Genomic DNA, 12,970 nt, shown 5'->3' on the forward strand with positions numbered 1-12,970 from the left:
GCTGTTAGAAGAATAAGTGACTGAAGGCTGAGCACAGGGTTGGTGGTGCTTTGTGTGGCTCTTGCATGACATCTAAGCTGGCTGTAGCAGTGTAAACTAACCTTTTGTTTTGCATCAGGCTTTATGCCAGTACCAGCCCCTTTCTGGCCTTTGAGGTGATTACAGCTGTTGCTGTATCTTTCCCCCTCCTTTTTTTTCAATAGCAATTCAGTCTACTCCAGCACCATAAGCAGGCAGTGATGGCTGAGGGTTGCCTGCAGAGCCACTGTAAGGCCCCTGTGATTGTGGGACAGGACACAACAGAAACTGAGGCCACAGAGATGCTGTGCTTTCAGTTGAGCCTGTGGTGGAGCTGCTGTGCTTGTAGGCACCATCGAGATCGGAGAGGTGACATATCGATCTTAGCTGGGAGAGAAACAGAAGTACAGCTATTGCTCTTGCACAGCATCCTTCTGCTAGGCTGAGTGCCTGTAAATTAGCCCTAAAGAACTAAGACTCTACCCCTTGCTCAGATCCCCAGCCTTAGAGAAAAGAACTTAGGTCAAGCTTTTTCTTCTATCAGACTCCATTAAGAAAAAGTCAAGTTAAGCAGTTTATTAACATTTAAAATACTGTACAGTGTGTAAACCAAATATCCCCCTCCCCACAACAACGCAGTGCTCTCAGCGGATGCTCTGGTGAATAATACTGCTTTTGGCACTGTTTGCCTTCTCTTTCTCCTTCTTCTTTATGGGGTCCATCTCAAAACAGCGCCAGAGCCGCAGTGTTTCATCAGCAGCAGCTGAGGCCACCGTTGTACCATCAGGGCTCATGGTCAGGTTCAATATTCTGGCAGTATGACCTGAGGAGGAGGAGTGTGCAAGTCAGGGCTGAGCTGATCAGCACATGCCCACTTACTCCTGTATGCTTCCATGAACCCTGACAGCTTGCATAGCTGTCCCCCCACCCCACTGGCTGTGGCAATATGATTTCAGACCCCAAGCATACACTTGAAGCAATGGTATTTCTTCCACAGTCTGTGGGAATGCCTTACTCCTAGCAGCCTGCCCCTGGATCCTGTCCTGTATCAGTGATGCTGTGAGCTCAAACCAAGGAGTGCAGCTACCTTCAACCTCTAACAGCCTCCCCTTGCCCAGGCCTCGTCCACCTACCTTGCAGCTCTGCAACCTTGGTCATTGTTGGATACTTCCATAGAACCAGCTGATTCTGTGCAAAGCCATGGCCTGAAATGAACTCCTTGTAGTTTGTTGACCACAGGATAGAACAGACCTGAGAAGAGGCAGTAACACAGGTAATTCAAACTACTTGTGCTGATGCTCACCTCTCAGAGGTGAGCATGGTCCCCCTCCTTTCTCATGCCTCTGGGCCTGAGGAGCCAGCAGCTATGTGTAGGTGTGCTGCCAGAAGGTGTTTGTCTCCAAGCTGATGTTCATGTCTCACCTGGGAATGGGCATCAACAGTACTGAGGCAGGCGCCAGAACACACGTTCCAGATGCGGATATGTCTGTCACTAGTGCCACCTCCAGTGGCTAGAACATTCATCTGCCATGGGCACCACGCCACCGCCTGAGAGAGGAGAACTCAGTTTAAGACATGCAAGAGGCAACTGCACCCAGCCAGTGCTGCATGTCTGCCTTGCACACAGGTATCTGCCTGTGGCAACCCTGTGCTCACCTTGACAGCACCCTGGTGCTGAGTGAAGGTCTGTACAGGAGCAAAGTCTCCACCTCCACCTTGGGTGCATGGCCAAACGTTCACCAGATTGTCATTACCACCACTGGCCAGGTAGCGGCCATCTAGAGACCATTTGAGTCCACACACCTCTTGTGTGTGGCCAGCAAGGGTGGCCACATGATGCTCAGCTACTCGGACATCATGATGATGGATGTGGCCAGTCCGTGCCCCACTGCAGAGAGAAAAGAAGGCTTGCAGGGTGAGGCTGACACATTTTCACCCAAATCCATTTTTGTTGTTGCAAGACTGCTGTACCTGCCACTGGATTTTAACCAGTGTAACCAGCAACACTGGTCTGTTGGTGTGAGTGAAACACCCACACAAGCTCTTTACAGCTTCAGCACAAAGTGCAATACAGAAGAGAAGCCTTCTCCTCACAGTCCCAACGGAAAAGGCCGAGTAAGAATCTCAAGCCAGGACAGAAACTTCTCTGTGCCATCCCTAACCCACACCATGCATAGATTGAGGGATAGGAATTTGCAACAACTGGAAAGTGCCCTTGATCCACTGCTTTACCTGGACAGGATGTAGCTGTTCCAGCTGAGGGTTCCCACACGGGCACAATGGCTGGTCATGTTTCGTAGACGTTTCTGCTGCTGGATGTCCCATAGCTAGAGAGGCAAAGCAAAAAGTTCTCCAGAGGAAACACAGTCCTGTTGCTATGCCATAGGAATCTCACTGCACAGGCTCTGGCATTCACCCTTCTCAGTAAGGGAACAGAGAAAACCTATATCCCATGACTATAGCACAGAAGGTAACACCACTTAGCAGAAAACCCCCAAACCTAACCCTGCCTTGCACTCTGCACTTGGCTGGGGTAGTTCCACCCCACACCAGGGAAGACAAGCCAGGTGCGTGGCATCCTTCCTCTGCCAGACAAGCTTTTGTCACCAGGCCCCACAGTTCTGTCAGTCCCTAGAAAGCACTTCTGGTTTTACTCCCACATTCACCTGGACCTCAGCACTACTTGTGCCAACAGCAAGGTAGTTTCCTTCTTTAATCCATGACACAGAGGAAATGTAAACATCTGGATGCTCCATCTGCAGCAGTTGGATAATCTCCCCAGAACCGTGATTCCACAGATAAACAGAGTTGTCCAGAGCCACTGCCAGGAAGTTCTGGGAGCTCCAGTCTATGAGATTCAGATCTACAATTTGAAAGAGCAATGCAGGTCACACACCATGCTTACCCAGAGAGCCCTGCCCTTCACCCATGCTGATGCAGCAAGTGTGTGTGTCCACATGTGCACGCACACACATACAAGTAAGGGGCAGCCTTGTGGGTGTCATTATGCCCAGCTGGTGGGGTCAAGTACCCTGCTCCAAGCACAGTGTCCTAGACCACTGTTCCACACAGGGACACTTCTGAAGTAGTCTGTGCTAGCCTGGGTGCATAAAATAATACAAACAGCCCAGTTACACAGTCCTAGGAACAGCACTCCAGTGCAGAATGCTCTGGATGCCCAGCACTCACCCATGCAGCTACTTACAGTAGTCATTGCGGATCTCTGGTGCATCCAGGATCCGGTCTGGCATTGAGGGAATGTATCTGCTATTCTTCCTGCTGGATCCAGGTGTCATTTTCTGACTGTAGAGCACTTTCAGGTTATTCTGATAGCCTGTGTGCAGAGGAACAGGTTTGTTAACCTGAGTTGGTTTCCTCCTAGCTGAGTACTGCTCATCCAACTAGGAATCCCTTGGAGTGAAAATAAAGTCCTAAGAGATACTCTCACAGCACAGTGTTAAATTTGTTTTCATGAATGAGGAAATTGTAGCTTACCTCGGTTCAAGTAGTTCATACTGCCAATGATGTTAGCACAAACACTTGGATTTTTGTATCCCATTATCTTTAATGACAGTTAAGCTAGAAAGTGCACAGCATAGTTTGATGCTCTTACAGACCTCATGAAGGTTTGCAACCTGCAGCACAGGTGAGTAACTGGCAGTCATAGCAACTTTCCTAAATAAATTCCCTGGAACTGTTATGCCCTCCCTCAACCTCAGGAACCCTAAGAAAGGAGACTCTGGTGTGTATAACTCTCAGAAACCAGTTGATTTCTCCTGTGACCACACACAGAGCCTCTGTGTTGCTGTTCCCCTGACCAGATCTCCCCTGCTGATTCAGCTCACACAGATCCTGTATCATACCTTCTGGAGCATTCTGTGGTTTTCCACTGAGGCGGAGAATCTTTGCCTCTTCTACATCAAAACCATTCAGATTCACTGCCCAGGCTTTTTGTTGCTCCTACAGAGACAAATCACCCTCAGTGCAATGCATTTAAAACAACTTCCACACTGCAGTTAAAACAGACACTTAAGCCCCCTTCTCTTAGAATCAGGAGATGTTCAACTGTTCTGCAAGGGTCAGCCACAGACAGGCAGGTCAAAGCAGTTTTTCCTCAAACTTTCACAGACTGTCCTCATGTTTTCAAACAATAGCAAATTCAGTGTCATTGCCAGTGGGAAAAGCCACAGCCACAAGCGACCAAATGCTTCATAAACAGATTTTAGAACACAGTGTAAAACATTCCAGAAGTGTTCCTTGTGTAGACATTGTCCTAGAATAGCTACCACCAGCAGTTTCACTTTGCATAGGCTCACAGCTTTGTGTTTTTGTTGCCTGCTATATTTTAAAGCCTCATTAGTCAAAAGCTAAATTTTGCTACCAGAAGCAGCATAGGCTAGAGTGCATGGCAGTCTCTACAGCTTCAATCTCATCCTAGACTCCTGAAGCCCAGAGTTGCAAGTAGTGATTGTCAGTCCCATGTGTCCACTTGATAGAACCTGTAGTTTACTTCTCTGTAAAGGGGCAAGAAAGATTAGGTGTTTGGTAGTGGTTGTTGAAGTAATTGTAACTTAGCAACATGCTCACCTTCTTGGTAGGGGATTCCTCAGCAGGGTCATTCTCTTTGGTTAGGAGGAAATTTGCCATCTCCATCTGCATAGTGCTGCGGTTGGGAATGTAGCGATCCCCCCCAGCTTTTGTAGGGGTGTTTTGAATTTTGGATCCAGATTTACCTGCATTCGCATATGAAAATATTGTCTTACAGCTATTCCACAGTCTGTATTAGAGCTTTCACAAGGGCAAACCCAGAACTCTTCTACATCACACCCACCAGACAAGTTCTAGACAAGCAGGACTCTGAGATCTCATGCCACCCAGTCCCAATCATCTTATATTTCCCCTCCTGCCACCAAGCTCCGGTTAGGGACTGTCAGGAGACAACTCCTTGGGTCTGGTGCAATAATCCCAGCGTCCACAGATGAGGGGAGGATACAGAAACACAGTTACAGGATGTAAAGTGTCAGCTGATAGTCCCGCCCACACTTGCCCCAACATGCAGCTGTGCCAGCAATGCTCAGCTGGGGGGATCAGCAGTTCGCCAGCTCCAGTGCTCAGCCCCTCATGCTGGGAAGGAGGTCGGGGGTGATTGCCAGGAGCACATTCCACTTCCTCCTGCCTGACCAGCACACCGGTGGGACAGCGAGGCCAGAGCCTCATGGCTACAGACAAGCAGCCTGGGCGAGGCTTCCGCACTCAACCTCTGCCGCTGGTGGCCAGCGCTCACCGGGTGTCTTGGACGGCGTCTTGCTGGAGCTGTGGGAGCGATTAGCCGGCTTCATGGGCGACACGCCGACGGGGCTGGGCCCGGGGCCGCTCTCCTTAGCCTTGCGCTGCCATCGCGCAGGCGGCGCGTTCGGGATCGGAGTGTCCAGTTTCAGCAGCCCGTGCAGGTCCGCCTCGAACAGGAACTGCGCCATGGTCCTGCGGGAGGCCGGCGTCAGCCGTGCCCACCGGGCGGGCTGCAGCCTGCTCCGACAGGCCCCGCCGGCCTCCCCACCACCGGACCTTCCAAACCCTCCGGCCGCTCCTCGGGGTCCTCCCCACCACCAGGCACCCCCCACTCTCCCCAACCGCTCCTCGGGGCACTTTGCATCTACCGAAACGCCCTCCCTCCGCTCGCCGGGAGTCCTTTCTATCAGCTGACACCCCTTCCAGCCGCTCTTCGGGGCTCTCTCCGCTAAGCGACATTCTCCCTTCCCCTCGTCCACTTCACTGCAGCCTCCCCCGCTCGAGACTGCGCCTCAAAGCTGCCTCCTCGACCACCCCGGCCCCACCGCACTCTAACCTCCGCCGCGCCGCCGCCGCCGCTCGTCCGCCCCGCCTGCGCCGCAGCATTTTAAACGGCGCGCGGACGGGGCCCCGGTTGGCCGCTTCAAACCCAACGGCCGCGCGCTGCCAGGCGACGGCCGCGCGACGCAACGCGATTGGCTGAGCCGCAGGCCGGGGCGGGGCGCTCCGCGTGCAGGTAGGGGGCGGGACCAGAGGCGGGCAGTTATTGACGGGGAGGGGCAATTTGGGGGCGGGGCTATCTGGGCTGGGGCGGGGCTATCTGGGCTGGGGGCGGGACGGCGAAGGAGGGCCCAGGCGGGTGCTTGAGTTCCGATGCGCGTTTATGGCGGGGTGGGGGCAGTAGTGGCTCCCCGCGGCTCCCAGCCACTCATGAGCAGGTAGGACTGGTTGGCGATGTCGGTGCTGGACAGGCGGCCCCCAGCGTGCTCCGGCGGCGGGCCCGCCTCACGCCGCGGGCCGGGCAGCACCTCCAGCAGGCAGGGCAGGACGGCCTCCTCTGGCGGCTGCTTGTCGAAGGCGCTGGCCTGGGGGACAGGGATGTACGCGGTAGGGGCTGCCCTTCGAGCTGCCCCCGGGGGAAGCTGAGCCGCCTTGCCCCAGCCCCTCACCTGGCCGTGCTTGCCGCTGTCCTGGAGGAAGTTGCCCAGAGCACGGTGCAGGTCAGGAACGGGCGGCCAGAGTTTCTGCTTCACGTTGCTGAGTACGGGGGAAGGGACATCGAAGGTACCCTCAGCCTTGAGGTGCCGTGATGCCCCGTGCATGGATCCCCCCGCCTGCCCCCGGCGCAGCCCTTTACCTGTAGAAGGAGGGGAAGGTGCACCGTAGCCCCAAGAGCACCGCTGAGAAGAGCAGCGGCACCACCGTAACACTGGGGATGAGCCAGCCTGCATCGGAAGAGGAACGCTGGACCTGTGGCCCTTCCCAGACCCACCACCTCTGAGCCCTTCGCAGCTTTGTCACCCTCTTCCCGGTATTCCCATCCCATTTCCAGCACTCTCCGTCTCCTACGATCAGCCGGGCGGCTCCTCTGGCCGCAGCCTCCAGCCCTGCCCTGTCCCTTACCCGCATCAGCCGCGGCATCAACCACAACAGGTTTGGACCAGGCGCTCCAGCTGCCCTGGTACCACGGCCCGCTGGGCTGGGCCCGCACCTGGGCGTGGTAGCGGGTGCCTGGCCGCAGGTCCAGGACTTCTTTCCTAGCTGCTCGTGGAACCTGCAGGACCTGCGGGGCAGAGCCAAGCTAGGTATGGCTGCTGTGGGGTGGCCAAGGCACCAAGGAGCGGGTCCCGGTTTGCCTGACCCCGTGCCTGCCGTGTGTCAGCAGCGGAGGTGAGCAGGGCTGCTCGGGTATACTGGCCAGGCCTTACCTTCCAGTCATTGCTGTTCTCTATGGCATAGCGGACCTGGTAGTCCATCTGCTCTGCCAGCAGCTCCAGGGGCGGCAGCCACTGCAGGCTCAGCCGGCCCTGTGACACTGTCGCCTGCACAAGCTGTGGGGCATCTGTGAGCACTGTTGGTGTTGGGGACAGGCATGTGTTGCTCCTGTGAAACGGGACGTGGGACACTGTGTCCCTTGTGAGCCAGGCAGGGGCTGTGGTGGCAGTGGGACTCACCAGCCTGGTGCAGCCAAAAGGGCTCCTTGAAGTAGCTGAGTGTGGGCAGCTTTTGGGTCCGGGTGACATTCACCAGGACAGAGATGGCACTGCCAGCCTTAGGCTGGAAGATGCAGGCATGGGTGCCCTGTGCCCCCTTGCTCACCTCCTCGCACTGTTGCCATGCATCTTCCCTGTGGAAGGAGTGGGGAGCCAGTCAGTCCCACCATAGCATAGCCACAGCCAGCATTCCTCCTGCACTTGCCCAGAAAAGCTACTGCTGCTTGTAGCAGGAGGTGCAATATGGCCAGGAGAGGTGGTGAGGAGGTATGAGATTGGTGGTGGTAGGGCAGGACAGAGCAGGGCATGGACAAGGGGCCCAGTGTGGGATGTTGGGACACAGCAGGACCAGTGGTCCCTGGGATGTGCCTCCCTGAGTGCCATATGCCTGCCATGCCCCTTACCTTGTGCCAGCCCCGCTTGGAGGTGGCCGGTAGAAGAGCTGGTGGGCACTGTGGGGCTCTGCAGGATCCCAGCTCCACTCGCAGTGCACATGCCGCAGGTCAGGGGTACTGCAGCACAGCCTGATGTCTCCTGGGCAGGTGAGAGCCAGGGCGGGGAGGGGGCTGGTTCCCCTTGGCCCAAAACTTGGGTGTTGCATCTCACCTACAACAGGACCCCACCCCCTGCAGCCCCAGATGTGGATGCCTCCCTGCTGTTCCTGCCAGCAGCCCTGCCGAGGGGATGGCTGCTCACCAGAGGAGTGGGGTGTCTCTGCAGCTACTGCCTGTGACCAGGGCCCCCAAATGCCGTCCATGGAGATACCGTCGGGCTTGCTGCGCACATGGATGTGGTACCTCACCCCTGGCTGCAGGTCCTGGAGCACCACCCAGGTGTTGGCCTGGACCAGCCTCTGTAGGAGAGGGGCCAAGCTGAGGAGCAACTGCAGGCCTCAACCTCCGCTGCCCATCCCTGACCCCTCTATGTACCTGCCCCACTGCCGGGGAGGATGCCCCAGCCCTGGGTGTGTGGGTGCTGACAGTTGACTGGATGGAGGGGTCCCCAGGGTGCTGCCCACCAGGATTCAGTGTGGTGCTGCAGGGCATCCCTGGAGAGCTGGCAGGGCAGCACTGCACCTCGTAGAGGAAGAAGTTCAGGAAGTCAGCGAGTGGTGGCTGCCATGACACGCAGAGCTGCCCTGCAGCCCCAGCCCAGCGGGCTGTGATGTTCACTGGGGGAGCAATGAGACCTGCAGAGAACATGCCAGGGTATTTGCCCTCCTGCAGCAGCCCTGCTCTGGGCAATGCCTGGTCCTTCTGGGGGACACATGGATGTCCCCCCAAGGCTGCCTCTGTGCCCAACATGCAGGACTCAGAGTGTTGCCGGCCCCCATGGTGGGCAGAAGGTCAGGGGGCCCAGATCTGGGGACTGTCCTGTTGTCACAGGGTATTGCCCAGTCAGAGGGACTCACCCACTGCATCCACACTGAGCTCCCGCCAATACTTCGTCTTGTTTGTGGTGGCATCTAGGACACGGAGGTGGAGCTGGGTAAAGAGCCGCACATCCTGGCTGGGGAAGACGCAGACATGTCGCTTCCCACCAGCCCCATGGTGCCACGTGGAGACCATACACTCTGTGGGCACATCCCTGAGGAATGGAGAGCAGGGTCTTGCAGCACCTCCTGCCTCAGGCCAAGCTTGAGGAGAGGGAATGTGAGGCACAGCACCAAGATCTTGGTGTCACCAGCTCCTTTCCCATGCCACCATCCACTGCAGGGCACTATCCCCATGGGACTGAGGGACAGCCAAGGCCCCAGCCCTGCTGCAGGGTGTGCAATGGCTGCTGTGTAGCTTCTGTGGGCTCTCCATCTCTCCTTGTAGCTTGGAACCACTGGGATGGCCCAGATTGCTGTGACACCCTGACCCTGCTGCTCTGTGTACAGCAAGGAGGAGGCTGGGCTGTATCCCCACCATTTCCTACCTGCTGTACTGGTAGTAGAAATGGTACATCCCAGTTGTTGTTCCTTCCTCGTCCCAGAAGCAGGTGAGGTCCTCGAAGGAGCGGGAGAAACAGAGGATGTCCTCGGTCACGCCTGCTAGCAGTGCAGCGTCTGGGAGGAGTGTGGGCATGAAGGAGCCCCTGGGCACAAACCCATCCCCATCTCACCTGTTTCCACCTGCCCCATGCCCTCTGGCACACAGGCAGCCTGAGCATGGCTGTGGCACAGGTGCCCTCCACCAGCTTGGCACACTGGGGAGGGACACAGCACCCGTGCTGGCTGCTGGCTTGCACTGGGGTTCTGGCTCATGCAGGGCTCCCCCCGGCCCCACCACGCCCCCCTCCTCAGTACACGAGGTCCTTGAGGACAAACAAACATCTCAAAATAACCCTGCGGTCAGAGGGGAGCTCAGGGCCCAGCATCAGGGGAAGCACCCCTGCCCTGCTCATGCCGGAAGGTGCGAGGAAGTGAGATAAGAAGGAGCAGCACCCCAGGGAAAGGGAAAGGGCCTGGGGGCTGTGTGGGGGCATGTGGTCCTGAGCAGGGGGAGATGCCCAAACCCCTGCCCTGGGGGCATGTCTGTCCCCCTCAGTAAGCCGTGCTCCCTGTCGTTACGTGGACAAACTGGAGCATCACACCCTGCAGGATCTCTGTCCAAAGCACTGGTAGCTCTGTTGACATATGAGTGTCTGCTCCTGTTGTTGTAGCAGAGGGGACAGCCCCTCTTCCAGATGAGGCAGATACAGATGTGTGATGCACAGGGGTGGTCTTGCTGCCCCCAGCATTTTTTCAGCAGTCCCTTCTCCTTCACTACTTCTGCCCTGGGACCTGCTCCAGCCCTCTTCCTCTTCCTACTGGCATTTGCTGCCTTCCCAAGGGGTTGCCCCCAACTTTGGGACCTCACGCTGCCAATGTCTGCTGCATTTTCTGACTGTATCTATTCTGTGCTACACGCCCACTGCACTGTCAAATGAGCCCACCCTGGGCAAAGAATAAGTCACAGTTCCCAAATGTTCTCACCAGCTTAGTGTCCTTCTGCTCGCCCTGTCCCTTCTCTTGGCCTGACTCTCCCAGCCCTGTGCTGCCTTCTTCACCATGCCCATTGTCCTATCTCTGCCATAGACCTGTTCTTCTCTTTTTGCCCCCCATTACCCCACCCCAGGCCTAATGCTGGCTCCATGACCTCACTCAGCTCCGAGCACCAGGACATGAAGTGGCCAGGTCCCAGCAGCTCAGTGGCACGGGGACCCATGACATCAGTGGGAGGCCACCTGTGGGCTATCAGAGCATCTTTGCTGAGCACAGCCCAATTCTTAGGAAGGGCAGCTGCCCAGCTCTGCAGCCCACACCGGCCATGCTTGGGCAGTGCTGCCGAGCCAGTGGAGGGCTCAAGGCACAACGATTTTGCAGAGGCTGTGGGTAGAGAGAGGATGAGTCCAACCCTGACCCTCATTCCACGGCTCCTATGAGGGTGACTCAAAATGTGCTCCTGAGTCTGTCGTGGCCAGAGACTTGGGGTGGGGCTGGAGAGACAAGCAGGAGATCAACAGGGATTTATTCAGTTAATGCTTTTTATGGTGTTACAGAAAGTTCTAAAGGGGTGCTCAAAGAATGCGTGGAGAAGACTGAAATGAGACTAAATCGGAGAGTGGCTCTGACAGGTGCAGTGAGCCAGACTGGGGCCTGCTACCAGCTAAGACGAGGGTGTCCAGTGGGATAGTAAGATCCTGGCAAGGCTGGTGCAGGAGCACTGGGGTTAGCCTGGAAGTGTCACTGCATTGCACGTGGTGCAAGCTGTGCCATCAGATGTTAAATTGAGTCTTGCTCAAACCCATATCGTGTCATAACTCTCAGAACTTCTGATGAGTGAGGAGCCCCTCTGCTACCTGAGCAGGACTGGGAGCACCAGACTGCCATCCTCAGGGGCAACCTATGGACAGCCAAGCTCTGCTTGCAGAGACCATAGGTGCTCCTTCACTCCAAGCATCTCAAGGTGTCACACAGGTGAGAATGGCACTCCATTGCTCGCCCTGAACACCCCCTGCACACCCTCCTGGAATGCCCCCTTCCCAATCCTGTAAATTTCAGCTGCTGTGGGGTGCTTACTGCCCATACCTGGCATTCCAGCTCCTCTCTGGCCCATCCTTTGTGGAAGAAAATAGCCCCAAGGACCTACCTTGGGATGTCACTGGCTCGGGGGCTGATGGTGGGCTGTGGAGGCTGAGCAGAATGGCAGGGAGCAGTGAGAGCTGCCAGCCCTGGCACAGGCAGGCTGCCATCCTGCAACCTGTGTGCCGGAGCCACACGTGCTGCGCTCGGCCCTTCCCAGTGTCCAGGGAGCTGCTGCAACTCCTCCAGGCGATACCTTTATCTGGGAAGTGGTGGCTGTGCAGCTCAGGAAGCCTGGCTGGGGGCTCCTCCTGCCCCATCACCAGCACTTCCCTGTGCCTGAAACCACAATGCCACAGCCCCTCTGCCGCCGGCCGCAGTGCCAAGAGAGACTGCTCCTATCAGATAGGCGGCATGTCCTGCTCTTGTGGCTACTGGCATGCTGGGAGGATAGGAAGAAAAACAACCCCTGAGAAACTAGGGAGGCCCCTGTGTGGGGCAGGGCAGGCTATTGGGGCTGCTGCCACATGGAGAATGGGATATGGCACAGCTGATCTGCCTCCATTGTGTCTTGTGCCACCAGCAGCAGTGTGCTGTGCCAGCAGCACCGTCCCCATGGCTTGCTGGGAGCAGAGCTGCAGGCACAGGGGGCAGAGCCCACACAGGTGCTAGTGGTGGTGGTGCAGGAGCAGGGCCACCACAGCGAGGTCCCACAGTCATACTCAACCTCATGCCAGTCCACTACTTCTGGTGGCTGGAGGGTCTCCCACCCTGCCAGGGCACAGCACTGTTGCACAGCCTGAGGGGCACCAGGGCACAAGGAGCCACTTGCACATGTGTCCCCTGTGCACCAAGGCCAGGTTTGCTTCTTCAAACCCAGTAGCTGAGGACAGCACCAGAGGTACTGAGGGGAGACAGGAGCAGCCAGCCCCAACTTGACACAGACAATTTTTTTTTGGTCAAAAGAAGCAGAAATACCTAGATGTGAGCAGAACTGGTGACACTTTCAGAGACACTGTTCCCAGCTTGGAGCAGAGGGGGTGCAGAGGCAGTGGCACGTTTGTCAGGCTGTTTTGTGAGGGCCAGTTCCCATCAGTGATTCACTGGGGACCTCAGGGATAGGGCAGAGAGGCTGCTCACTAACAGCTGCAGTTGACACCAAAGAGCACTGGAGGCCAAAATGAAAAATCAGAATGGTATTGACAGGGTTCAGAGACCTTCTGGGGATAAAAGACTTGCCAGGACAATGCAAATGTGCCTGTCTCCAACAGGGATACCAGGCTCTGCAGGAGCCACTCTTGCTTCTCATGGGACTGCAGAAGACAGATAGACAGAGAGCTGGATGTCGTGTCCAGGGCTGAGCAAGCTGAAGCCAGCAGAGGTGAAGCCCAACCACTCTCAG

The 12,970-nt window shown here is 56.4% G+C and overlaps 2 protein-coding genes across 6 annotated transcripts; both read right to left on the bottom strand.

Moving 5' to 3' along the window:
* Positions 1–568: 568 nt before the first annotated feature.
* On the bottom strand, positions 569–5,995 carry CDC20 (cell division cycle 20). Its single transcript, XM_014872141.2, has 11 exons — positions 5,864–5,995; positions 5,303–5,499; positions 4,606–4,751; positions 3,882–3,978; positions 3,224–3,352; positions 2,685–2,881; positions 2,251–2,345; positions 1,675–1,906; positions 1,441–1,566; positions 1,152–1,269; positions 569–841 (listed from the first exon to the last, which is right to left on the bottom strand). Exons 1-11 carry the CDS (start codon positions 5,911–5,913, stop codon positions 663–665), a joined length of 1,566 nt encoding a protein of 521 aa, XP_014727627.2. The 5' UTR covers positions 5,914–5,995; the 3' UTR covers positions 569–662.
* Positions 5,996–6,177: 182 nt separating this feature from the next.
* Positions 6,178–12,608, bottom strand: MPL (MPL proto-oncogene, thrombopoietin receptor). 5 transcript variants are annotated; one of them, XM_088169814.1, is made up of 12 exons: positions 11,636–12,608; positions 9,441–9,570; positions 8,932–9,107; positions 8,450–8,709; positions 8,217–8,373; positions 7,925–8,054; positions 7,482–7,654; positions 7,236–7,378; positions 6,931–7,090; positions 6,665–6,752; positions 6,477–6,564; positions 6,178–6,392 (listed from the first exon to the last, which is right to left on the bottom strand). In XM_088169814.1, the coding sequence occupies exons 1-12, from the start codon at positions 11,886–11,888 to the stop codon at positions 6,189–6,191; spliced, it is 1,962 nt and encodes a 653-aa protein (XP_088025940.1). In that variant the 5' UTR covers positions 11,889–12,608; the 3' UTR covers positions 6,178–6,188. The 5 variants fall into 5 exon arrangements, with proteins under 5 accessions (XP_088025940.1, XP_088025937.1, XP_088025938.1 ...); XM_088169811.1 differs by having other exon boundaries at positions 7,925–8,373; XM_088169812.1 differs by lacking the exon at positions 6,665–6,752 and having other exon boundaries at positions 6,477–6,664; positions 7,925–8,373; positions 9,441–9,552.
* Between the last annotated feature and the right edge of the window lie 362 nt (positions 12,609–12,970).

This window comes from Sturnus vulgaris, chromosome 9, assembly GCF_052056855.1.
Source record: "Sturnus vulgaris isolate bStuVul1 chromosome 9, bStuVul1.hap1, whole genome shotgun sequence".
In the NCBI taxonomy this organism is placed as follows: Eukaryota; Metazoa; Chordata; class Aves; order Passeriformes; family Sturnidae; genus Sturnus; species Sturnus vulgaris.

Bases quoted from the DNA above. Each gene is read 5' to 3' on its own strand.
- CDC20 (XM_014872141.2), bottom strand. From the start codon at position 5,913: ATGCTGCGGCGCAGGCGGGGCGGACGAGCGGCGGCGGCGGCGCGGCGG. The intron at 2,882-3,223 runs GTAAGTAGCTGC...TTCAAATTGTAG, and splicing joins AGAGATCCGCAATGACTACT to ATCTGAATCTCATAGACTGG. The intron at 1,907-2,250 runs GTAAAGCAGTGG...TTCTCTCTGCAG, and splicing joins AACAGCTACATCCTGTCCAG to TGGGGCACGGACTGGCCACA.
- MPL (XM_088169810.1), bottom strand. From the start codon at position 11,888: ATGGGGCAGGAGGAGCCCCCAGCCAGGCTTCCTGAGCTGCACAGCCAC. The intron at 7,655-7,924 runs GTAAGGGGCATG...CTCCTTCCACAG, and splicing joins CCAAGCGGGGCTGGCACAAG to GGAAGATGCATGGCAACAGT. The intron at 7,379-7,481 runs GTGAGTCCCACT...CAACACCAACAG, and splicing joins CTTTTGGCTGCACCAGGCTG to TGCTCACAGATGCCCCACAG.